We start from the raw sequence: 27164 nt of genomic DNA, 5'->3' as shown, positions 1-27164 counted from the left end.
TCTTATTTGGACAAGCAAACGGAGTCCGTGACCCCCAGCATTTTGGCATGGGGAGCACATTGAGTGTGTTTAATATGTTTGGAATGGGAGGCAATAGATAAACATTTACAAAGATGGTCAAAAACTGCAAAGGGTAAGAAGTATGTAAGCAGTGGATGCACAAATATTTGATTGCATATATCCCATGTCTTTGTTGACCTCTAGTAGATTGTTAGTCTTGTTGATAGATATCAAGAGATAACACCCACCCATCCAGATCCACACGGACCCCAACTCAGTTGCTGTTTCTCTAAGGATATCAAGGTCTTGAATAAACTGCAATCATGTCTTCCTGGACCCTTTGTTGGCTTTTATATCGGATCATTTGAGCAAGTTGTCACACAGTAAGTCAAAGTGAAAAGTGACCAATTGTCAGAGCCATTGCCTGCTCCAAAAATCAATCCAAACCTCCTGAAACTCCACTTACACAGTAGAAAGCACTAAAAAAAAGCCACTGTTCATGCCCCTGTAGAGGATCTTGTTTTGTTTGCAATGCCGAGGGAAATGCTATAAAAGGTGTAATGTGTACATCGAATCTCCACTTCATCACGAGAACTGTTTGAGGCTGCAGGGAAGGGGAGCGACGTGGGAAAAAGTAACTCATTTGATTCGTGGCCCACTGCTTAAGGGATCCATTTGAAGAGGGTTGGCAAGCAGCAGAATGAAGGAGATTTAGATTGGTGTTGAGTGGATGAAGCTTTTTACCCTGCTGCCAGCGCAGAGCGGAGCACAAAGAGAGACGGCCAGCGTGGAAAAGTGCGGACGTGGCTCCATGGCGGACGTGTGACATGTTCTCATGGAGCTACAGTAGCTGCTGGCTGCAGCTGTGTGCGAGGAGGATAAACAGAGAGGACAGGAGCGAGGGGTACAGAAATGAGAGTTTTCCCCTTTGTATCATAAATCCATTTGACTGACGCTTACCGCTATGTGTTGTGCTGTAGTTGGATGTAATGTGATGTCTGTCCACTTGTTCTTGTTTCCTGCTAGATTTGTGGCTCTCTGTGAGGCCTTGAAGGAGGCTCCAAGATTTCCTTGGAGGACTGGAAATAGTGAAACATGACTTAGACTTTGCTGCCTCTCTGATCGTACATTTGTATTTGGCCAAGGCATTGTGAGTTATTCTGTGTAGATATGTGGTAGTCAGGGGTTGTTTTGCTGTTTAACAGATGTGTGTAATAATACAGTAATGAGCTACCTTTTGACCCTTCCAAGTAATCTTTGCCTGGATTCAACACAAACCTATTATTGTTATTGTTTTTTCCACATTAATATATTTATTTGAATCAATGTTATGTTTTCAGTTGTGGCCTGATTATTATTGAACTTGCGCTCTTTTTGCTTTTGCTTATGATAATATTGTTTCTAGTAAACTGAGCCAAATAATTGATTGTAATGATTTCAGTAATTGGCTAATTAGTTCAATAAATCAGACCCATAGACTTACATGAGATACAGATGTTTGCTGTTGGTTCTCATATCTCTGCACTGAACCGTCTCCTGGCAAGATTAGATGTTTCTAATGATGCGTCCACTTATACATCACCTTTACTTCAACGATAAAATAAACTGCTCCTTTTCTAAAGGTTTCAGCTGAGTTAGCTTGGACAGGGGTGTAAATATAGACAGTGCAGACAGGGCCATTGCACGGGGGCCCATGGCCATGAGGTGAGGGGCCCCAAAGAGAGAGCGGGACCTCCATTAACATGTTGGGCAGAAAACGGGCCCTTGTGAGTAATTCAAATTCTCACCTTAGAAATATGCCTGTGATTAAAGAACTCACATTAATTTAAAGATGATGCCATTTACTCTATAACACGTTAAGAAAGGGGAAACCATAACTGTCAGGTTTTTCTTTCTTTTTAGTTTCTATTTATTTATTTTTATTTTTGTAAAATGGTCCATAGCAATGTATCACACAGTGTGTAAATATATGCTTCAATTAAACGCCCAGTCTCTTTTACTAACCTGGTGTGGCTACACATTTTGACAAATAAAGGCCTGTCTCTATTAGACGCCTGGTCTGGTTGCCAAGCAGTTCATTTGTTTATAGAAGTTCTTTGGATGTATAGAACCGGATTGTTGAGGCACGTAACTAGTAACTAGCATGCACCAGGGCCTGTCATAATAGTGTACACTGGCACCTGTTGTAACTACCTTACACCACTGAGCTGTTTTGTGCATCATCACAACACTAATCATTTTATATCTGATAACAGGAATAAAATGGGTTTTTATTTTCTGATAGAGATGAAATTCGGGAAAATTAGGGGAAATTCTTTTGAAACCTTTTAAACACCCCTCAACATGCATTTTAAATCTTAGTTCTGAGATATGGAAATCATTGATTGTTTTTGTCTTTGCAGAGGCAAAAACAGCGTCTTATTGTGAGCAGTGTTGTGAGTGTTATAATTGGGGACCTATTTCTGTGTGTTTTTGTACTTCCAGCATCAGGATATGTTCTGTACCAGTGTGTTCCTCACTGTTCTGTCCTGCTATGTGATGTTAATCCCCAGTGTGTGCTTTTCCCTGCTGCTTCCCAGACGCAAAGGAGAGGTCGGCCAAGAGATTCTCTGCAGACGGTGTCTTCAATTACACCTCCTTGCTGCTCAGCCAGGAAGATGACATGCTGTACGTCGGAGCCAGGGAGGCGTTGTTTGCCCTCAGCCTCTCGGACATCAGCAAGACCAAGCTACAGAAGAACGTGAGTGTGTCTCAGCAGATGAGGATGCCGTTAACGTTTACATCTCATGCTGTCATGGGCATGAGCCTCTCCTCCATGAGTAGATGCATACTTCCCCCTGTGCAGTGATGCAGTTGGCAGGCGTAGTTTGGTAGAAAGAAAGTAGTTCCTACATGAAACTGCTCACAGTAAGGTCGTGGATTATCATGTCATGATTTCTGAAAAGAGAAATTACTGTTGAGTTTTTCAGATGTGTTTTATTTTATTGTTTTTGGCACTTTGAGCACCACAACCTGGGTGCCATCTAGTTTCATTATACTGGAGAGAAGGCAGACATCTCTTCAGCCAATATCTCCAACACCTGGCATTTCACATCAAAACAATCTAGATTGATAAATAGCACTACGGGTAAGAACTGTCCCTTTTAAATACTCGCTCACTTGACTCAATGTGTCATTTGTCATCATAAGAGGTAATATTATTTTATTTCCATACCACACACCAGTTCTTTGTGTGCATTTTGGTATTAGAGCAACAGTCCTCAGCAGAGTCAGCATGGTTCCCTGAATTTGGCATGACTTGAGGTTTCTTCTTTTTCATCCTCAGCTGACATGGGGCACTCCTGCTGGAAAGAGAGAAGAATGCAGCTTCAAAGGGAAGAACTTGGAGGTGAGAGGCATCTTATACTGCTCCAGCAAAATGCCAAAGAACAGCAATACCCCAGGAAGATAGTTGTATTATGGCATTATCGAGAGCATGGATTTTCTTGTATAGGGTGTTTGTTCTTTCCTTGCAGTGTTCTCTGAATCGTTTCACTGGTGTCGTGAAAAGATAAAATGAGCATTGAGTTTTGTGTTGACAAACCTTTCCACCAGTTACAAATAGATTCATCAAGTGTGCACGCTCGCCAGGGAATTGCTCTTTTCTGTGCACTGCTTCTTTCTCTCTGTCTGTCTGTTACCTTGTTGTCATGCCAGTTGTTGTATCCCTAGGCGACAAACCTTGGTAATCTTTGTACTGCAGTGTACAACTCTGGTCTGTGTATTACAGAAAGCCCACCAGGCAACTGCTGTGTGATGCTGTGAGGTATTCCCAACAGCATTTGAGGAAAAGGGAACATTTTTATGTTTCTAACAATTTCTATCCAACCGTTTCTGAAGAATTTGTGGATTTTTTTTTTTGCTCTGAAAAGATTTACTTATGATTACAAGCTGCAGTATTTCAGGCACAGAATTTAAGGAGCTCTAAAGAAAAACACATTCAGTTGTGAGAGTATCTTGTGCACTCATGGACCTCGTACTCTCTCCATTTGTTCCCCATCCAGACTGATTGCTTCAATTACATCAAAATCCTCCTGCGGCTGAACAGCACTCATCTCTATGTGTGTGGCACCTATGCCTTCAGTCCTATTTGCGCCTACATAGTAAGTAATGACCTCTCAATCTGCCATTGTTCACCTCCAACAGTTGATTTTTCTCCTGTCATCTCTCTTGCTTTTTTATTTCTCTCCACTTCTCTCACTAGCACAGCTTTGAATTTTAATTTTTTTTGGTGTTCTTGAGGAATCAAGCTCTTTTATCCACCATGTCAGTATTGGATCTGCTTTTATCCAAGCGTAACCAAATGCTGCTGAGGCACTTTAGCCAGACAAGTCAGCAGGGGGTACACGAGCTGTGTGGTTTCCAGCAAGAGGGAAGCAGGAGATCTGTTTATCTAGCGGAGGAGTAAATCTGGAGTGATGGTAACCGGCAACAGGATGACATTGATTTCAGTGATAGGGGGCAATCGAGCTTGGCGACAGCGCGGCTCTTGAAGAGGGGCATTAAACTCTCCACTCTGACGTCAGAGTGAAAGAAAAACAAGGGACGTCTCAGACTGTGGATGACTTGGCAGGACTTTAGGCCCTGAACTGGGATTCCAAGCAGCTCTGAGCCCGTTTGGTCTGTGCGAACACTCGTCATGTTGACAGAGACCAGAACTCTGTGTCTGTGTGTGTGTGTCACCCAGAGTGCCCTGATGCTCTTCGAGATGCATAATATTAACATTAATAAATGTTTTATTTTTATAGCTCTTCTGAAAACAGTCTCATGGGGGTTTTACGGGCAGAGTAACAGGACACTGAAGCCAAGAAGATACACTAAACAATCAGATGACAGACATGGATTAAAACAAGCCCTGAGTATAATAACAACCCATAATGATGAAGCATGGGAAGATTTTCCAGGCAGCGGAGGCACTCCACACTGTCCTGTTTGATTTGATAAAATGGAACAAGTTATTGCTGCGATGGCAAATTGCCCACATGCATTTTTTTCAAGTCTATCTTAATAACTTAACTCAAGTTCCCATATGTGCATTATATGCTTTATTGCTCAGCGTAATTGTTCCTCCTCTCTATACTGGCTGCCAAGCGATCTGTTCTATAAGCAGTTTCAGTGTAAGCGATGGGGAACAAAATTTACTGTCTTGTTCCGTAGCAAAATGCATTGATCTTAGCTGAAGCTAATATGAGTCAGATAAATTATGTATCTGCAGAAGTTGTGGGCCTTTTGGTACTAGATCTTTGCTGTTTTACTTTACATACAAGCATGTCAGTTTTGTTTTAAGTAAGACTTGAAAAAAATGTGAATTTCTCCTTTAAACATGTTTTTATAGGCTTGGCCCACACTGTGATATTGGATCTTACACTTTAAAGTTAAAAAGACTGGTCAATTAGTCAAAGAAAAGAGTCATTAGCAACAATTTTGATAATCCATAAATCATGTAAGGAAAGTTTCCTGCAAAAATACCAAACATTTACTGTTTTCAGCTTCTCAACCGTGAGAATTTGCATTCTCAAATTTTTTACACCCTCTCTGCCTGGTAAATGCCAACATGTTTATAACTCCCTGCCCACTATATTTGTAGAGCAGGATCTCTGTTAAAAAGCCCAACACACAGATTAAGCTAGTGACGTCAGTCTCTCTCAGACATAGCAAAGCTCCTCCAGAGCCAAAGAAGACATTATACAACTGTTTTCACAGGCTGAATATTGACCTACATACTCACTGTAAATGTACCTGAGCAATAATATTATATGTATATGAACCAGCCTCAGGCACCAAGAAATAAACAAACAAAATATGTTCTTATTGCCTGTTAATTAACAGCGCCTGTAACTAAATCTTAGTTTTTATTATCAGTGAAGTCCTATCATAAATTAAGTTTTCCTCTGGGGTAAACCATATGAACTGCCTGAACACTGATCTTCTGAAAGCACTTTGAAACAGGAACATTTAATGGATTTGGTTGTTGTGGTTCTATATTTTTTATTCTCAACAAATCCAACAAAAAGACCAAATTCAACAGTGCTTAAGTCCATCCCTTGATACTTCTCTGCTTGTGTCATTCAGCCCAAAGTCTGTTTGTCGCCACTTAAGACCTAAATCTTTGAAAAAAACAGGTCACAAATGTACAATTTCTTATTTTTAAGGCTCAGTAATGTCCTGAAACAGCTGGTCACTTCCGTTTTTATCAAACATTCCCATACTTAAACAGGAGTAAAGACTGCATTTTGGGGACTATTTTAAGCAAGGGATTAATACACATTAAGAGCATTTATGGTAACAGGGTGCTGTATGTGGGGTTGACTCGTAATAACGTACAGTAACTGTGTTCATAGTGATGAAGGAACATGTCAGCCAATGCTGCAGTGAAGCTCAGTGATGTGTTTTTGAAGATAAATCAGGCTTCGGCTACACAGACACTTGTTAGCAGGATAAAATCATTATTGGTTTTGGTCTTTTCATGGGATTTAACATTAAAAAAAAGAATATCAAATGATGTATCCTTTAATGTCAGATCAACAAGGTTTAGATTGAACTAGCCTTAGATCTTTCTATCTTAACATATAGCTGCCTCTGACGTACTGTATCCTAAAGCCCTGGCAGACAGAGCTACTGTATGTTCAAAGTCAGCGCGCTGTGTATATTGTAATGAAGAAGTGGAGAGAACGAGCTTGAGGTCGCTGAGCTCACTTTTTACTGTAAGTAGGATTTAATTGGACTGTGCCTGAGGGACATTTGCTGTTTGTGTCTTGTCTCCAGAACACGTCAACATTCACACTGGAGAGAGATGAAGTGGGCGAGGTCATGATGGAAGATGGGCGCAGTCGCTGCCCCTTTAATCCAGAGTACAAATCCACTGCCATCATTGTTGGTATGTAGTAATGCACTCATCATTCTGTTTTTGTTTTTTCTCTCCATGTCGCTTTAAAACTTTGGCACGCAAAGAACAAGGTATTATTATGAGCTGTTTCCGAAGCTACTTTGATGTTAACTACCACTTTGATTCAGTAATGAGTCATGATGTGCCGGCTGATGTTTGTTTGTCTGCAGCGGCCCTTCTGATAAATAGCCGGACACCAACAGACGCCGCTTGTGTTCAACTTCTTTAACAAGCAATTAGCGAATAATTGAGCTGGATATGAGTGGAAGAAATGATTTCTCTAATCCCTCTCTGAGACGGCTCTGTTGACTGCTCTCAGTTCCCTCTAAACTATCACTGACTTCATCTGTTGCAGTTAAGAAAGCCCCCAGCGCACAATTGCTTTGTAATTTATTATGTTTAATTAATAGCAAATCAAGTTCTTAATTTAAAATCCTGCAATCTTTTCCTTTGTCTCCCTCCAGATGGTGAATTGTACACTGGTACTGTCAGCAACTTCCAAGGGAACGAGCCCGTCATTTACAAGAGTTTGGGTCAGGGAACTGCTCTGAAGACGGAAAATTCTTTAAAATGGCTGCAAGGTAAACGCCATCAGATGGTAGACTGTGGTTTTTTTTTTTATTTATTTCTTTTATCCCCCTCTACTCATCTTCCATTATGGACCCAACAGAGCAGATAAGCTCCAAAAAGTAGCGATCATTAGTGAGGCACAGTCGCTAATGCATGCAGACGGAGAGCAAAGACAAGCTCTCTTAGATTGCAGGGAGCCCGGTCCTATCAGGCGCAGAACATGCACTTCAAAAACACCCAAAGTACACACAGCTCTCCTGTGTGAACTCTGACTTCTTTCCACATTTACTACAATAACAAAGTGATAAATAGTTCCCTTGCGTAGATGACAGAGGTATAACATGTCTCTCTAACCACACGTCTCCTTTGTGCTCTTCTGTTTTAACAGATCCAGTCTTTGTCGGGTCGGCTTACATCGAGGAGAGTCAGCCAATAGGCAACCCCGTGGGAGACGACGACAAGATTTACTTCTTCTTTAGCGAGGCGGGAAAAGAATTCGACTTCTTTGACAACACCATTGTGTCGAGGATCGCTCGCGTGTGTAAGGTAAGACACCTGGGGTTGGGGTGAGGTCATCACACGAGACGGACACGCAAAAATAAGAGGCGCAGCAGGGCCTCGAGCTTCCTCTGCTTAATCCTGACACAATTACCTCAAAACAAGGCGGGACACTTCCGTCTCAAAGCACGCTCGGTCACATTTAACTGTATGTCATGCCCATGTGGATGCAATGGAAACATGTCACTGGTGCATTAAAGCTTTTTTCTATTTGACTGTGCAAACATGTTTTCAACAGATTTGGTTTCCCCTTGCCTGAATCATCCTCTCCTCCTCACCACGCCGCACTCCCTCCCTTTTTCCTCTGCAATGTCATCTCCCCCTTTCCTTCCATCTCCCTCACAATGTCAGCTGCACTCGTCCATCCCTCCAGCTCTTTGCCTTTCTCCACCAGCGCTTTGAGCTCTGCAGGCATTATTAGTATTCAAGGGTGCTTCGCAGCAATATGAAATGCTTTTTCCACTCTACTATATGGCCTGTTTTTGTTGCGGGCGAAGCATGCAAACTGTAGCAACTGCAGAATTCACTCGCATCATTTAAACTGCCGACGTCATTCCCCTCCGCCTCCTCCTCCTCCCTCTCCGTCTCCTTCTCTTCAAGAGTTTAGTTTGGTCGATCACCCTGAATAATCAACAGCAGACTTTATCCTTTTTCACCTGTCATCAGATCAATTAAACGGCTATGAAGCTGCCTGATATACATGCGCTCGGCATCCCTCCCTGACTGATGCCTCTTGTTCATGGAGGCAGTAATGTGAGTAATCGTGGGGACAGCATGTAATCTTAAGTGACAGCTTAATGACTTAGTCCTGCTAGGCTCTGGCACTCGGTGCTGCGACACCTCTTGCAGCCAGCAGAGCACCTCCTGGGTTCTATATATGGAAATCATTGACAGAAAGGCCCCCAGACTGTGGCAACTTGCTGCAGATGAACTGTGCAATTGAGACAGAAGAATGGCTTTCTCTGCTCTGTAAAGAGCCTTTATTTCTCTGGAATGCAGCAGCCCTCTCTTTCCTGACTGGCATCTTTTCAGACACTGTTCTGTGGCAGTACAGTAGTGATGCAGGTGGTTTATTCCCCCAATTTACTGGTGAAAGCGAGAGAACATTAACAAATCAACGTCTTGAGATGATGCAGAGGAATTCCACCTACTGACTGCTGATTTTGTGCAAATTTTGTTCACGTCTCAGAAAACTCATCATGTGGTGCACCTGAGTAGCTGTAATTTTGTTTTTTCTTTTTTTTTCCCATGAGTGAGCAGGCTGGTTTCATAAAAATAGACTTTGACTGTGATCTAATTAATTGTCACACTTAAGATGGACATCTAAATTCATCTGTTGCATAAAGCTGTCCAGGTATTAAGTAGGACACATTTTCTATGTACTCTGGGTAAATTAAGATTAAAAAAGCAAAAGCATCACTGATTGTTACCATGGAAACATGGCTCTTAGTTCAGAGATAGCCTGGAGGTAGGATGGCTAACTTTTGGGGCTTACAACAAGCAAGACTTTGTTTTTATGGAGCTGGCATTGGACTAGACTTTGAAGTCTGACAGTGTGGACCCCCCTCAAACACAAATGAGACAACTGTTCCTTACCGTCATCCCAGGGAACCACAGTTCCCATAATGCTTTGGAGGATGTTAACAGGAAGTGTAATGTTGCCATAGATTCAGTAAGTGAGGCACAAGCAGTATTCTGTGATGTTTTAGTGCCAAAAGCTGCAGTTCCTTTAATGGCCACTTAAGGCTGGGGCAAGAAGCCAGTCAATCCCCATAGACCTCCATGTTAAAATGACCAGCTTCACAGCAGATACAAACATGTTTACAGCCTGGTACAGAAATGGTTTTGGTCTCTATAGCTAAATTCTACATTCATGACAACTGTATGTGGAGTTTTTTATATATATATATATATATATATATACATATATATATATATATAACACATTACTTACGATTTTATTAAGGCTTAAAGTTGGCAGTCGGCAGCTGTCTGCCGATTGTGTCCTTGGCCTCTCAGTCAGATGAACAGCTCCAGCCTCACGCCCAAATATGGTCACTTGGGCTAAAAAAAAAAAAACAAGATGACGAGGGCCATAATGCTGAACTCGAGGCTTAAAAAACAGGAGTCCACAAACTTGATGGGTGACGTCACAGTAGTTACATCCATTCTTTGATACAGTCAGTGGTTATGCTGTGGGCTACAACTTTAACCCCATGTTTGCAGCTTAATTTGTTTGCATTCTGGCAAATTTGTAACATTAAAAGTTTGCTGAATTACCTATCAGGAGTTTCTGTTTGCAACATGTTCATGGATGTACAGAAAACTATCACTGTAATACTTTGATAGTAAAGGAAAGTTTAAAACATGATGATTCTCAGGCAAGCTCTGGGGTTATAATAGTCGTATTTTTGTGATTTATAAGCAGATTTATGGACGTTTATGTGTGATGAACATCAGAGATAATGACATCCCCTGAAAGCGCAAGTCCCACTGAATCTAAAAATATGTGTATCATGTCTGTGTATTTAGATTTGACTGAGTCATGACTCAGAGAAGGAGACGCAAATTGCTGCAATCAGGCTCTAAGGGTTTTAAAGTACCATAATTGCTCCATAAGCTGTGTGCCACTGCTGCTGTCACTGCTGATCCTGTTGGCGAGTGGGCCAAACCACAATAACTAACTCCTTGTTGTTTTCAGGTGCACCTATCCAAGTCTTTCCCTCACAGCCCTCCCTTATCTCCCACACTCCTGGGTTAGGTGCACCTCGCAGTATAAAACCCCCCCTGCGTTTACCTACTCTGAGATCAAAATTAAGACTGGCCTAATACTACAGCTTAGTCTAATCAGTCCCTCTGTTTCTGCAGGATAACATCGCCCCAAGTGTTAACATATTCAACCCTTATTTTCTCAGAATAGTGTCTCACATCTGAACACATGCCCTGTGAACTCCTTCACATAGCAGAAAGTGCTGAACTCAGATTAGAGTTAGGTAACAGTGAGGTATGAGGGCCCCTCCCTGTTAGCGGTTCAGTATCTATAGCACACTCTTGCAGACTGACAGAAAACATGTACTCCCTTTTCCCTCTGTGTACCTGGCCAAACCCGAATATGTTTGAATACACTTTTACTTTAATATCTGAAATATTTTGGATGAGTCGCTTCATCTTAACAGACATTTTACAGCCTTTTAGAGACGACATGTTCCTTCTAAGATAAGATAAATCAAAGCCCTTTGAGTTTTTCTCATGCTGTTTTAACTACTGTTTTACTTTAGTTTGCCAAGTAATTCTGCTTCCGAAGAAGTTTTTTTGCCTCCCCCTCTTTCCTATCCGCCCCCCTCCCTTCTTCCACTCCCTCTTTCTTTTGTTTATTCAGGTGTGCACACTGAGGGACTGTGGAAAGCAGGCACATATTGAACATTGCGTGGCACCGTTTTCTTTGCTCCTTGTCCATCCACTTCTGATGGACAAACGTGACGACTCTGAAATGTGAAGTTCAGATAAATTGTAAAAGCGGTGAAATACAGCACAAAGAAGCGAGTATATTTTTGGAGGGCAGCTATCGGAGAGGTGGGGGGGGGTGTGGTCGATGCGATTGAGAGTACAAGCTGCTCAGCAGAGCACAGCAACAACGGCGGTGGACAGCTGAGAGAGCAGGAATGTGGTCTCCTCATTATGTGGACAGGCTACTACCACAGCCTAGTAATTGGCTCCCAGGCCGTGCATCTGTCCCACGAGGTTTCACCTCAGCACCGAGCAACATGATTGGTTGTGCAGCATACAGAAGAGGAAACAGGGGTAGTTATGGTTTTGCATTTTGTGTCCTCAAGGGTGATTTACTCCTTATGCTGTTATGTAGGAGTTGTCCAGGCCGTGCTGATGGGATAGTTTGGATCTGAGGCAGGAAAACTGTCTTGAGATTGGGCGAGACCACTTGTTTTGGTCGTGCTCTTTCTCCTCCTCCTTCTCGTCCTCCTCCGGCTCCTCCTGTGTTTTCCAGCTTGCTCGACTGTATTTGGGAGGAGTTTCTTTTGGTGTGTGTTTACAAGCTTTTTGATAATTGCTAGTCCTAGCAAAGTTGTCTGATAACTGTTTATGTGAATATTTAGTGGCAGCTCAAAAGGAGTGGATGCCTCTTCTCTATCTCGGAGGAGAAGTCAGGCACTGAACCACTGATGTTGATTTCAAAGCTGTAATTAATAAGTAACCATTGTTTATTTTCCATTTCACCATCTCCTCTCCTTCAAAGAGCAGCCGATGTTTTCTGCTGAGGCTTCTTTTATGTGAACTTTTTTGTTACCCACATTTTATTGTCAAAATATCCTCTTTGTAGTGTAGTATATGCAGCGCACACATGCTGCACCACAAGAAAGGATTTAAATACTTGGAAGTAAAGCAGAGCATTAAAATCCTAGTTGGTTGTGATTATTTGTTCAGTTTATTAACCTAAAAAAAGCAACTTAAAAGTCACAGTAACCACTCTCAGATTCCTTTTTTTTTTTACCTTAACAGCACCCTCTAAAGCAAAAAGGAAGGATTACAGCTCTAATACTATAGTACTGCAGGTCTTTTCTAAATTTTCTAACAGCTATATGTGCAGCATATTTAAATTCCCCTCCACTCAAAAATGTGTTTTGCTTATTGTTACTTCTCTTGGATGTTTGAGGACTGCAGAATGATTTACCAGCAGGATTTAGAAATAAATCTGCCGAAGGAAGAAATTTTCTCTGTGCTCACCTTAAGGGATACTTTGATTGTTTTCAACCAGCTTTGTGTAGCAACAATATTTGTAGTGTGTCTAAATAAACTATGGTAAACTTCCCTCCATTTTACCAGCACCCAGATCTCCCTGCTCCTCCACCGGCTCAAATGTCTCACGCTCTAGGATTGCTTGATTTTATTTCCACATTTTTGTGTGCCCACCACAGACACAAAGAGTGTAGAAGCAGATTGAAAACTCCAGTTGAATTCCAGTCAAACAGTAAAATTACTTTAGTGCCTATTTCCAATTTGTAATCATAGATAATGGTTAAATAATGGATGTAGCCACCACGAGGTCACCCATTGGTTTGTGGACTCCAATTTTAAAGCCTTGAGTTCGGCATATCAGCTGTTGCTATTTTAATTTTTTGGAGCCAGAAGTGACCATATTTGGGCATGAAGCTGGAGCTCTAGAGGGATGGATCTGACTGAGAAGCTGAGAACACTGTTGGCAGACAGCCTGTCACTCAAAGTGGCCCGCACTTAATTATTCATAACTTTAAAGCCCTAATAAAATCAAAACGGTGAGTTATATAAAAATTCATAGAAGTTGTCATGCATGTTGAATTTAGCTATAGAGACCAAAATCCTTTTTTTTACCAGGCTGTAAACATGTTTATTTCTGCTGTAAAGTTGGGCATTTTAACAAGGGGGTCTATGGGGATTGACTGGCTTCTGGAGCCAGCCTCTAGTGGCCATTCAAAGAATTGCAGATATTGACATGTCCAAGTTGGCTTTGTTTTTCAGCCTGTAGGTGGCTGCTTGGCTGTAATACAAGAGTTTGTGAACAGGAAGTAGGCACCATACTGTTTCCTGTATTGTAAAAAAAAAAAAAAAAAAAAGCTATATTGTTTCCTGTGAAAAAAGGAAAAGCTCACATTATGTTTATGTTACCCATGAGCTGGAGCATTTATTGGTCTATGTGTCACAGTGCATTCTGGTAGTTGTAGGTTTTCCTCCTCTTGGGCAAAAGTGATTGCCCCAGCCCTTTTCCCCTGTTTTCTCTGGTCATGTAGCACCTTTTTGAAAAGTATTTAAACCTCTCTACTGCATAGACAGCTTAGTTTTATATAAAGACCATCTTTCCAGCAATGATATACTCCTTTATCTGTGTTTGACACATGTACATACAAGCATGATTATGTGACATCATAACTAATTTGGAAGCCAGTAATGGTCTAGTGTGTGACTTGAAGCCCCCAGTGCTCAGAAGCTCAGAGTGAAAGAAGGAGAAATCTTTTGTCCAGAAGTTAAACTTGCATATTAATTGAGACTGAGGTTGTTTTTGTTGTGTATTATTATTATTATTATTATTATTATTATTATTATCATTATTATTATTATTTGAAGAGCATTTTAAATTATTAAAAATGTCTGGAGGGGATCTTTAAGATAATATGTAGCCCAGCTCTAAATTGGTTGCAGTCTTACATTCAATGTATCATAATCATATATTCTTTACAGAATTGTTAATGTCTACACTAATGACACTCTGCTGCAACAGTGAGAATAATTGGGGACAGACTTCAGAATCTTCATCAGCCAGGGTCTAATTCATTCACCCTGTTTTTTGGGGGTTTTTTTGTCGGGATAACTGTAAACAGGCTGTCAGTAAATTATGGTTATATGAGACATAAAGTCTTCTGTAACATAAAATAACATACGTAACTTTTTGCAGGGGGATAAAGGTGGCGAGCGGGTGCTGCAGAAGAAATGGACAACCTTCCTGAAGGCCCAGCTCCTGTGTTCCCTCCCTGATGACGGTTTCCCCTTCAACATCATCCAGGACATGTTCGTCCTGAAGCCTATGGGAGACAGCTGGGAGAGCACCGTCTTCTACGGCGTCTTCACCTCCCAGTGGTAAGACACAAATGGAGGGGTTTGTTCTGATCACTCATCAGTGACATACAGACACTTTGATGAATCTGATTTATTGCGCTGTTACAGCTTATATTTATGCTCAAACACACAGCTAACACACACCATCTTGAGCCAGTTTCTGTTTAATAACTGCACTCAAACTTGGCAAGTTGCCTTTTCTTACTTGGCTCCGCTGAATTTAGAGCAGCTGGAATGAGCTAAAACACTAACACAAGTTCATGCAACCGTAATGTCTAATTAATGTATCAACAAAATAAAGGTTTGAATATGGAAATCATTCAAGTGCCCACTCTACAACTGTTCTCAGGTCAGGAGTCGATGCTCCCCTACTGAATAAAGTGACAACAAACGCAGAAGGATTCAGGATGGATTGAGTAAAAAAAAAAAAAGGTAAACGGGGGCTTCATATAGATTTTCCATGTGTCCACAGGTATAAAGGAGCATCAGGCAGCTCAGCGGTGTGTGCATTCACCATGGCACAGGTGGAACGAGCCTTCAGCGGGCGCTACCGAGAGGTCAACAGGGAGACACAACAGTGGTACACCTACAACCACCCAGTGCCAGAGCCACGGCCCGGAGCGGTGAGTGGTGCAGGCAATTTCCTGTGACAAACACAGCAATTCAGCTTCTTTTAGTTCAGTCTGTGGATCTGTTCATTCAAGTAGCATCAGTCTCTGTTCAGTCAGTTCACTCAACACTTAAATGAATAACAGCTTTGTTTTTTATCATCTCAGATATCTATTTAGTTATCTTGCTTATAAATGATGTACAATACAGTCTTTAGCAAAACATTTTCAGTTGTAACTGTGGGCTGATTTTCTTTGGACTGTTCAACAAGCGAGCATGATGTAAAGCAGATGTTTTTTTATTTTCCAAATGTAGTGTTTCACTGATGTTCTGCTTAACTCTTCATAAGTCCCAGGAGCGAAACAAAAGCCTCACAGCATAAAAGTAATAGATATTAACTCAGAAACCATGGTTAATAAAAGCCTGTGTTGGCCTGCTACTGTACATAACAACTGTATTCACTTTCTAATGATACCTCACTCCAAACTTGAATCACTTCATACATTAAGACAGCTACATGCAGGTCAATACCATGCCCTGTCTTATTCTATGTTTGTATTTCGAGGTCTACTCAACAAGCAGAGATTAATTTTTTCATCTCTTAATTTACCTCCCCTACAGTGTGTGACCAACCACGCCAGGCAAATGGGTATCCAGTCATCTTTGCACATGCCTGATAAAGTGCTTAACTTTGTCAAGGACCATTTCCTGATGGACAGCGTGATCCGCAGCGCTCCCCTGCTGCTGAAGCGCAGCGTGCGCTACACACAGATCGCCGTGCACAAGATCCAAGGCATGGAGAGGGCTTATGACGTGCTCTTCATCGGAACAGGTACAGCTCATTGCACAACTACAGTTCGTTATTATGTGAGGCTTTCCATTAATCTTTGAAAGGAAAAAAAAGATTCCTAAGTATACACTATTTTCAGGCATAAATCACATGCTTTTGTGATTTTAAAACAGTAGACGTTGCTTCTGTCCTCCTCTAAACTGCCCCCTGCCTTCAATATAAGTCACTTCCATTTGTCCCCTGTGTCTTCCAGATGATGGAAAGCTCCATAAGGCCATCAACGCCAACGACAAGATGCACATCATAGAGGAGATGATTCTGTTTCCTGAGCCTCAGCCTGTGCAGCACATTGAACTGGATCCTCAGAGGGTAAGTCACAGCTCTTTCACCTCAAAACCCATCCGCAATCATTATTGTGATGCTGGTTTGTGTCAGTTTATATTCAACATTTTGTCATGTTTACTCATTTCATACTCAAATTCATTTTCAAGTAATAAAAACGCGGACGAGCTCGATTTACCGGAGCACAAGCTGGCTGCAGACGTTTTCTTTCCACAGGGGCCGTTCCATTGAGTTTTCCTGTAAGTTATAGCTCCGTCTGGAACAGAGTTTCTGATCCTCCGTGGCATTTTACCCGGAGCCAAATTTCATTACCTTTCTCTCTTTATTACATAATGGCCTCTTCCCAGGCTGAAGCAGCCAAACAGCAACCTTATCTAAGATTATGTAATTCTAATAAAGTCCGGGATACTTTTTGTGAGTATATTCTTAGCTCCAAATAGGGATATGAAAGACAGACATAATCCACATGATGTCTATCTAATATACTGGTAGATAAGATGGCCTAAATATAAACTGGGCCTTTGGGAACACAGGGGCGTGCTGTACCTCACTATCAGCAACACAGTCATGGTGAAAATGCATTTCTGGATGGTAGCACTTCTAAGCACTGATAGGTAAGGTCTGAAAAGTGATGAGAAAGCAAAGGAACAAATAAAAATGAGGACAATGTCATGTAACATCAGCTTGAACATTGTTGCCATGTGTTTTTGACCACAAATTACTTGACTGGCATCAACTGAGTGAACAGCTGGCAAGAGTTAGTCCTTTGTTTAGGTTATATTCTTTTGTTTGTCCTAAGTAATTGTTTTAGCATGGTTTCCCTTTCTGAAATCAGAAATAAGTAACAGAAAGCAGAAGTTCTGTTCGGCCTTTAACCTTGTTGATGAGAAATTTGTATCACAAGGACTCACATGTGTTTTTTCTCTCCTGCAGGGTCTGTTGTTTGTGTCGTCCAACTCTGGGCTGGTGGAGGTTCCTGTGGCCAACTGCTCCAACTACCTGAGCTGTGGAGAGTGTGTGTTGTCCAGAGACCCATACTGTGCTTGGACGGGGCGGCTCTGTCGCGACGTGAGGATGGCTCCACCTGACAGGTGAGAGATCACACACACAGTCACAAATTCCTACATTATTGCTAAACGTTACCTTTAATTTGTTTGTCTGCGCTCAAAGGCTGTATTTGTTTGTCAAGCCTCCTCAATAGATGGACTTCAAATGTGTTTTTTCTGTGTTAGATGTGAGCATGCACCCAAACAAACCCATAAAATAAGCACCCAAAGCTCCCAGTCATGTGCTCGAACAAGAGGCTTTTAAAAGAAGTTGCTGTCTTCATCATACTGGTGAAGCTATACTTAGAGGTGTTACAATGACAGACTTTAAAAGAGTTAAGTGAGTGCATCCACACAAGGTTCCTCTCATTACAGCTGCTATCCCTCACCTTGTTGTTTTGTTCGGTATGTTTTGTCTCAGTCACTGGCAGCAGGATGTGGAGGAGGCCGATACATCAGCGATTTGTAACAGGACGTTTCTCAGCGGCAGATCTGCCAGACCAGCAGCTTCTCGTGAGTGTCTTCACTTTGTACAGACACCACAATAACATGCACATAGAGGAGTCAGAAAAGGAATCCATCGCATGTTGTTGCAGATGTGTATGATTGCAGATAAAACCGAGCAGCTCTGTGTGTACGACTTCGTGTAAATTATAGTTTGAATTCGGAAGTGTACAATATGATGTGATATAGTTACTGTAAATACACTTAGAAGTTACTTATCCACCAAATCTGTAAATGAATTGCTTTCTTAGTAGTTATAGTAATGACAAGATTGAAACATAGATCTTATATAGGTCTGTTAAATATAAAGCTACAGCCAAGACATTTAGCTTAGCATAAAGACTGGAAGCAGCATCTGGAATTTAAACTTTCAAAAAATCTACTCACCAGCACCTTTACCACCCCTTAATTCTCAGCTTATCTTTACCTTTAGAGGTGCCGGCAGGTAGATTTTCTTACCTCTTGACGGAGCAAGGCTAGCTGTTCCCTCTGTTTCCAGTCATTTTGCTAAGTTAAGCTAAGCTAACAGTCGCCTGGCTCTGGCTTCATATTTAGCTGACAGATGTGAGAGTGGTATCATGCTGCGTTTCATTTACCTTGGAAGTCGGAGGTCGGACCTGGGAATGATGTCACAGTCAAGTTGACCACATTCCAGTGCAACAAGTAGGAAAACCAAGATGTTGTTAGCAATACCCGGTCTAGCCAGGTTAGCCTTGGTTAGCAATGCCAGTAAATAAGGCATTATGCTGTACTTTGCACATACAAACACACTAGCAACATGTCTACGGATATAAGATAGACAGCACTGAGCATACAACTGATTCACTGAGACACAAATAAGTCAGGAGAGCTAATAAACAGTATATTACTACAGCATTTACTATCATCAGTGCATGGAGGGGATGTTCCAGTTGACATTTCTGACTGGAAACTTGGAAATTCGGACTTGTGCAAATGAGACTTACCATCAGTGCTCTGAAAATGTTGAACTATTCCTTTAAATCAGGCTTATTCCATATGTAATTAGCAAAATATTTCTTTAACTGTAAGTGTTTTGACTCAAAACTATTCTTGTTTTTCTGATATATAGGTGGCTCTCAGTGCCAGTTCATCACAATCCCAGCCAACACCTTTCGAGTCCTGCCCTGTAAACTGCGGTCCAACCTGGCACAGAGGAGGTGGCGTTACAGTGACAGCGCCAGCCAGTTCCTCTACGCTACACCAGAAGGAAACCTTGTGGTGGTGGCACAGGCTGACAGGATGGAGACCTACGAGTGCTGGTCAGAAGAGGAGAATTTCCGCCAGCTGTTGGCCAACTACTGCGTGAGGGCGGAGCCCCGTCAGGAAAGCACCACTCTGATTGGTCACTCACGCACGCCACACATTGAGCGAGAGGAGACCATCATCCTGCCTGGCGAGTCTCGTTCTGAGCAGGTCCACACGAAGACGTACTGGAACGAACTGATTGTGGTGTGTGCCCTGCTGGCGTTCTCCCTGGTGGTGTTCTCCTTGTTTGTCATCTACAGGAACCGGGACCACATGAAGTCCATGCTGAAGCAGGGCGAGTGCCCGAACATGCAGCAGAAGAAGCCAAGGATTGTGGGAAAGCCTGCTGAGAGCCTACCCCTAAACGGTAACACCATCCCTGTTTCCACTTCTGATCACAAGGGCTACCAGACGTTAAATGACAACTACATCTGCAGCACGCCCACCCACGAGTCCTCGCCAGACAACAGCAAGAGCTTCTCCGAGGCCTCCGACAGGCGGCCGCTTAACTTGAAGGAGAGCCACGTGGAATACTCCCCGACCTGCCCCCGGCCCAGGGTGAGGCTAGGCTCGGAGATCAAAGACTCTATTGTATGAGAGCACAGTATTCGCTAAAAGATACCGCCCTGTATCTCCATGAAGGATACAGGCCACCGAGCAGAGGAGAGGAGACCTTGACATCCCTCTACATCACAGCACATCTTTTATTTTAGTCATCTTTTGTTCTGTGATCAGTGCAGAGGGCATTTCGTTTAACCATTTCCACTCCGAAGCCACAGGTTGATCTGGTGTGCTGCCTAGGGCAGGAAGAGGAGGCAGCAAAACACTTCGGTTTCAGCCAGAATCAACAACCATGGCAGCTGCTCAGAATAGTTATTACACAGTCTTTGTTTGAGTCATTCTCATGGCCACTAATGTGTGTGAGTGTAGGGCTGGGCAATATGAGGAAGAGAAAAAAAAAACAAAGGATCTTCCTCTAATATCAGTATGTATCTCAGTATCTCTTTAGGTATGCAAGATCCAACATTAAAATGTCTAGTTGATATTCATCACATGATATAATAAAATAAATAAATAGTGAATATTAATAGATTTCCCAGCCCTATGTGAGTGTGTGTTACCTTCCACATGCTCTGCAGAAGATGGCCGCGAGAGGCCACACTGTTATTATGCACACTAGAACCAAGCTACAGCTACATGGTGACCAAGAGTTCAGGTTTAGGAGAATATAATACATGTATTTCATATTCATTATGATCCACACATTATGGAAGCAAGTCAGAAGCACATTTTGCTGAATAAATGACTGTATGAGGATGAAGATGGTGAAAGATGAGGTATACTCGGAGAAGACAAAACACGCTGTTGGAACAACAATTAAAAGGACTGCAACCTTCTGAAAGATGATGAAAAAATGTGATCATATGCTCCAGGGCCTAAATACTGACATTAACCTCCTGAATGTATATTGTTGTTCAAAGGTTTCATTCACACGTTACTGCACCATGGACAATCTAGGGAACCTGTTGCTCTACATCTCTGCTCATCTGAGACAGCCCTGTTCTTCAGTATTGACCTGCAGGTATCATGATGGGCTCATAAAACCACAGGAGACATGATTACCCTGTTTTTGAGGCAAATATGGAAAAGAGTCCTGACATTATGTCAGTGGAGGCAGGACATTTCAAGCACAGGAAGCCACAAAAAAAAGGGGACGTCCACACCTTTCCCATCTTCAGGGCAGCACTGAAATCATCATGTGCACTGTGCCAAAAATAAAAAAAAAAAACTTGATTGTCTTATCTAAATGCAATAGTGCCATCCAGTTATGACCACTCCCATGCTTTGTGTTATTATTGATCACTGTCGAAGAGCACATGGTGACGGAACCAGAGGTGGGTTTCAAAAAGTGGCACTAATAATAAACAAATGTGAAGTGCAAGGTTGGAAACTTCTCTAAGACTGTTAGCTCAAAACGAACTTTTCAGACTGTGTTGGGCAAAACATTTGTGTAAAATCTGAACTGGGGCCAAAGGATATGTCACAGAGATTGCTTCATGTGAAAGCTTGTCTTGTGTCAGGTGAGAAAATATTCCAGTTTTCCTTCAGGTACCTTTTAAAGCTTCACTGGGTAACTTTTATAGAAATATTTGCTGAAACTGTCAAAACTATATCCTGACAGTAGTACATGAGACATATAATCTGTGATAAGTTAGAATCCTCTGGTGCCTCCCATAGCCTGAAAAAATAATGGCCGTAGCTAACATGATGTCACCCACTGGTTTGTTGACCCCGTTTTATAGCCTTGCATTCGGACTTCGTCCGTCGCCACCTTCGCTTTTTTGGATCCAGAAGTGACCCTATTTGGGTGAGAGGCTGGCACTGTGGACAGCCTGTAACACAAAGCAGCCTGTCTTTAATAATGCATAACTTTAAGCCTTAATAAAATGTAGACTGGTGAGTGAGTTATATAAGAATTCACCCCCCATACAGTTGTCATGAATGTTGAAATTAGCTACAGAGACCAAAACTGTCTTTGTACCAGGCTGTAAACATGTTAATTTCTGCTGAAAAGTCGGGCATTTTAACATTGAGGTCTATGGAGACTGACTGGCTTTGGAGCCAGGCTCTAGTGGTCATTCAAAGAACTGCAGTTTTTGGCACTTTCACATTGGCTCCGGTTTTCAGCCCCAGAGGTTGCTGCTTGGCTCCTCCTAGTGCTGCTTATGGCAGCACTAGGAGGAGCCAGGTAACAACCAGTTAGAGCCAGGAGGAGTCTCTTAAGCATGTGAATCACTGCTTGTGCACATGTTTAGCTGCTAACAAAAGCATATGGCAAAGACATGTAAACAGAAATAGACTGGCTTGCTCACCTCCATAGAAGAAGACCAACATTTACTCTGATTGGTTATACAAGTTCAGGTGTGGTGGACACATGCAAATGCCATTAGGAGCACTCGGAGGAGCCATAGGAACATGATTATTTCATTGGTTATTTGTCTCATGTACTACTGTCAGGATGTAATGATAGTTTCAGCAAATATGACTAAGTTATTTTTTATAAAAGTTACCTGCAGTAGCTTTAAAGGAGTTATCTGCCTTCTTAGTACCCACTGACGCATACAGGTACAGTGAGCTTGAGACATTTGAGCTTGACGAACGCTAATGACACAAACTGCTTGGTAAATTTAAGCGCTAATAACTCAAAATTGAAAAAGTCAAAAAAACAACCAATAATAACTGTCACACTAGTGGAGATGTAATACTTAATGTTATCTTGTCCAGACTGCAGCTGCACTATGTAGTGGTGTGGCTGCACAGAGCGCTGTATTAGCTCAATCTAACCCCCTCCCCTCCTCCAGGTTGCATTTCTTACATACATGACGTTCCCCGCACTCAGTCAGATGTCATTGCGACGTTAATGTGAAAGCACAAGTAATCAGGGTCTTGAATACTGACAGGTTTGCACACGTCCGTAAAATCGGAGCATACACTTAAGAAATGCAACTACTGAGAGACCGAAGGTGTGGCTGCTGAGGATGCTGATTTTTAAGAAATCAGTCATTACAGGGACCAGTGCAGCCATTACAAACACTCTTGCACCCACATCGCTTAGACTTTTGAGACTTAACAAGCAGAATTTCCCAAAGATGTAAGAAGCTGATGGTGTTGTGTAAATCTGAATGAGATTCATTTACACGGCCATAGAGACAATATGGCACCACATGTCTTAGAATACATCACCAATTCACTGTATTGATCAAGTAAGCCTACAGTATATATTCCACTATCATACAGAATAAACATTTTGCTATTTCCAACACTGAGCAGATGACGAAATGCTATGTAACTGCTACAAGGTGACAAAGTAATTGCACAGCATACTGCGCAACAGTGGTCAGTGTTTCCTCTTTTTTTTCTTTAGTTTTTGTTGTGTATATACAGTATCTGTGCTTAATATTGTGTGTTTTTCAAGGGACCTTGTGCAAGATGTGTTGTAGAGATAGTCTTGAAACTAGAGAGTGAACACTGCTGATATTTTGTTTTCATAGTGCTTTACTGCCTACTTCAGCATACATTTCAAATCTTGCACAGAAACCTGCACATCTCTTATCATGCTGTTAGTTCAGCACCTGGGCTTGTTTTTATCAAGCATGTCAAAGCAGGAGGGGTATCTCTTTTTATTTCCATGCCAAACTGAATTAAAGGTGTAGTTTGATATTCTAGGGAGTATGCTTATTCACTTTCCTACTGAGAGTTAGATGAGGAGATTGGTACAATTCTCATGTCTGCACCACAGACTGTATAAAATACCATAGACTGTATAGCTATCATGACATCACCCATTGGTTTGTGCACCTCTGTTTTGAAGCATCGAAACATCTTTTTTGGAGTCAGATGTTACTAGATTGCTATGGATCTAACTCATAGACCATAGCGACGCCTCGCAGACAGCCTGTCACTGCACTGTCAAGGGGCCATGATGACTTGTATAAAAATTCATCCCACGTACAGTTGTCTCGAATGGGGGAAAAATAGCTATAATGTGCTCGAGCAAAGAGTCAAAACCCAGAAATGAGTTAGCATTTTAGCATTCCTGGTTCCCTTGTTTTGAATTGATTGTTTTTTTGAATGGGTCTGTGGTTAACACAAGCTTAAGAGACGTTCATGTTTTGTTCTACGTCATTAAATACGTCAGTAAATACCCAACTTGTGAATATTGAAGCTTAAATGTGTCTTAAAAAAGGTGGTTGCTAACAAGAGGTTAAATGAGACTACAGAACGTCATCACACTGAACGCGGCTTTACAGCTTCGTTGTGGCCCAGTTGAAATCATGCGATTGTATTGTAGTTTGTTCATAGCCTTAAGTTAGCTTTTTACTTCTGGCAATTGCAGGTACACTACAAAAAATAGAAGTGGTGTTTATTTGTGAAGATTATCTTGCTGAACAAACTGTATAAGTATTATAAACTTGTGTTTGCCACAGAGCTTTTTTTATGCAATAATCCAAAACCCAATGCAAAATCCCATTGACTTTTCGCAGAGGGAACTAGGGTGATGCTAACTTTCATGTCAGCCTACAGTACCACCCCTGGAACACTTTATAGAGACCATAACCATTGTTTGTACCAGGCTATAAACATGTTTCTGTCTGCTGTAAAGTTTGGGGGTCTAAGGGGATTGACTCACCTCTGGAGCCAGCCTCAAGTGGCCATTAGCGGAATTGCCATTTTTGGCACTTCGATGTTGGCTTCATTTTTCAGCCCCGGAGGTTGCTGCTTGGTCTGCTTGCTAAATATGAGGCGTAGCAGCTGGTTAGCTTAGCATTGAGACTAAAATTGGGGAAGTAGCTAGCCTGGCTCTGTCCAAAGGTAACAAAACCTGTGCAGTAACACCCTGGCATCTTGTCATCACCTTGACAGGAAGCCAAGTGAGATTCCATGAAGCCAAGAAGTAGTCCGGCACATAACCCTTCGTGAAACCGCAATGTGTTATTTTTATTAGTGAACTTTGGAAGTACTGATAGGCAGATTTTGTTCCTAAACTGGTTTCTCATGCCTCTTGTCTTTGTGCTAAGCTAAGTGGTTGTTGGCTGTAGCTTCATATTAACTGTACAGACACGAGTGATGTCGAACTTCTCATCTGACTCTTAGCAAGAAAACAATTAGTTGTATTTCCTAAAAAGGTCCACCTATTCCTTTAATCTTGTTTGCTGAGACTAACCAAATAAACAAGAGTATAACATTTGCCAACAGATGCATAACCAGAACAAATCAGACTCTAAAAGCCTCAGTGCTGAGCATTGTTTGTCACCACAAACAGTGACAGCAGATTCTCTAAACTGCAAGATGTCTCTCTGGAGGCTGAATACCCTGCTTTCAGATGCTTGGTGGATAACCTCACAACAGCATTTTCAAAATGCCTTTAGATGTCAAGTTGTTCTGCCTTTAGCCACTTGCCACAGTGTACACTACCCAGCAGTGACCTCACCAACAGAGCTGTGGTCAATGGTGTGATTGTAGCCCTCCATGGGCACACTTAACTCCACAACACAACACGGGTCAACAGTAGATTTACAGATTCACTCAAGCCACCGTTAACTTTACCTGCAAACAATAACACTGGGAGCTGCTCAAAATCTTGTACCATTCTGCAGTCTTTGTTTGTGTCAGATTAAAACTGTGCACAAAGGAGACATCTTTGTGAAGAGGTCAATATTTAAGAGTAATAATAGTGAAGCTGAAGCTGCAGTATATTTGATCTTCATAGTTAATAATGCCAAAATGGTGTCATAAATGCGTATTTATTAATAATGTGCTTTTCATTAAAAAAGCTAATTATACCACGGTGATTCATTTTGAGTGGCTCCTCAGTAATGCAGCATACTGTACTGGACATGAATGTAGCCAACTATAACATTTTGTGGAACATCTACAGCAGTCTATTTTCCTAAAACGGCTTAAGTAGGCAATTCATTGCAACATCTTTTTAGGATTTTGTTTCAACGGTCATACCACAAAGAAATGGCACAATAGAAGTAATTAATCATTTGTGCTGCACGATGTAGTACTGCAGTAAGATGCAAGCACAGCTCCAAATCCTCCGTATCGGCTCAGCCATGAGACACAGCAACAGCTTTGCCTCAGCATACTGAACACCATAAGCTTAGTTGACTGAATAACTATTAGACAAATGTGGTCTTGCCTGCATGATTTCCTTTTTTTATTTGTTGTGTATAAATAACATTGTGAACTGTATTTTTTGTATCATTGAGATTGTGACTGTTGTTTTTATTATATTGTACATAAAAAGCACTTTATTTTAATTTTTTAAGATAAATGAATAAAATACATGTTTTGACACATGCATGCGTGAGTCTGTTTTGTGCTGCAGTTTGCTGTAGTCCTGGACTGAAAGGGAATGCGAAAATGGCTCACAGACAAATGACAATGTTCTGCTGGCTGCCATGTGACATGCTCCACCCACCCAAACACCATAGCAGACCAAAAACAACCCCTGACGGCAGCGGTACTCCCCAATGCTAGTGCCTTCACCAGCAGGACAATGTACCATGCCACACCGCAAAAAACGCTCAGGAATGGTCCACAGAACGTGACAAACAGCTCGAGGCATCAACCTGGCCTCCAAATTCCCCAGATCCCAATCTGATCGAGCATCTGTGGGACATGACAGTACCACAGAGGTACCGCTTTGGGGCCTCCTTGGATCAGATTGGCTCTGATCTGTCGAGGCACTGGCACAGGACCTCTCTGAGTATCCTGTGTCGTCTAGCGACGGGGCATTGGGGGCAGATCCTTTGAGTCCTGTTGAGGCCAGGTTGACGCCTTGAGCTTGAGCAGTTTTTGCGGTGTGGCAAGGCACATTGTCCTGCTGTCATTGTAGGTGGGGGTGTACTTGGTCTGGTGTGAATATCAGATTTTCCATATAAGGTTTTCAGCATCGGGCATTGTAGTAGTGGTAGTTAATGTGGTGGGTGTTCTACTGCATTGATGGGTAAGTTACAGAGGAGGAAGTGGGTATACTCTCCTATGTATTCCAGTTTTTGGCTTTTGGTTTTGGCATTTTTGGCTGATAGGTGTGTATATTGTAAATGGCCAGAAAAGGAGGTGGGTATTACCCCGTATACAAAGTAGGGTAGAGCACGCACATCCAAGATATTACAGGTGCAGGACTAACAAGCAAACAGATTTTTAAAAATATGCCCCGTATACCATATGGTGCACCACTGACTTTGGGGGCCTTTGCCAAAAAATGTGAGCATCAAACACTTAATTTCCTGCTTTCTGGTGAATTTTTATGCACCAATTTGTTCCTGTTTGCATCTATTTATGGTGTAAATGTGTTCAAGTTTCCTTAAAATAAAGGTCCTCTGCTATTTGATATTTTTATGGAGGAGGGAACAAATGCACATGTTGTAAATATTGAGGG

General features: G+C 41.9%; 1 protein-coding gene across 1 annotated transcript in view; it reads left to right on the top strand.

Annotated features, from left to right (window-relative positions):
* The window catches only part of LOC125901316 (semaphorin-4B-like), a 58627-nt gene extending 32550 nt beyond the window's left edge, over window positions 1-26077 (top strand). Inside the window, exons 3-15 of the mRNA XM_049596966.1 lie at window positions 2580-2740; window positions 3326-3388; window positions 4044-4142; window positions 6805-6916; window positions 7390-7506; window positions 7884-8041; window positions 14496-14677; window positions 15129-15279; window positions 15887-16097; window positions 16309-16424; window positions 17331-17488; window positions 17865-17956; window positions 19038-26077. Coding sequence (XP_049452923.1) covers window positions 2580-2740; window positions 3326-3388; window positions 4044-4142; window positions 6805-6916; window positions 7390-7506; window positions 7884-8041; window positions 14496-14677; window positions 15129-15279; window positions 15887-16097; window positions 16309-16424; window positions 17331-17488; window positions 17865-17956; window positions 19038-19810 — 2393 coding nt within the window. The 3' untranslated portion in view covers window positions 19811-26077. The remainder of the gene's footprint in view (window positions 1-2579; window positions 2741-3325; window positions 3389-4043; window positions 4143-6804; window positions 6917-7389; window positions 7507-7883; window positions 8042-14495; window positions 14678-15128; window positions 15280-15886; window positions 16098-16308; window positions 16425-17330; window positions 17489-17864; window positions 17957-19037) is intronic.
* Window positions 26078-27164: the final 1087 nt, after the last annotated feature.

Source organism: Epinephelus fuscoguttatus, linkage group LG2 (assembly GCF_011397635.1).
Source record: "Epinephelus fuscoguttatus linkage group LG2, E.fuscoguttatus.final_Chr_v1".
Classification (NCBI taxonomy): Eukaryota; Metazoa; Chordata; class Actinopteri; order Perciformes; family Serranidae; genus Epinephelus; species Epinephelus fuscoguttatus.
This window is presented reverse-complemented; position numbering and strand designations above follow the sequence as displayed.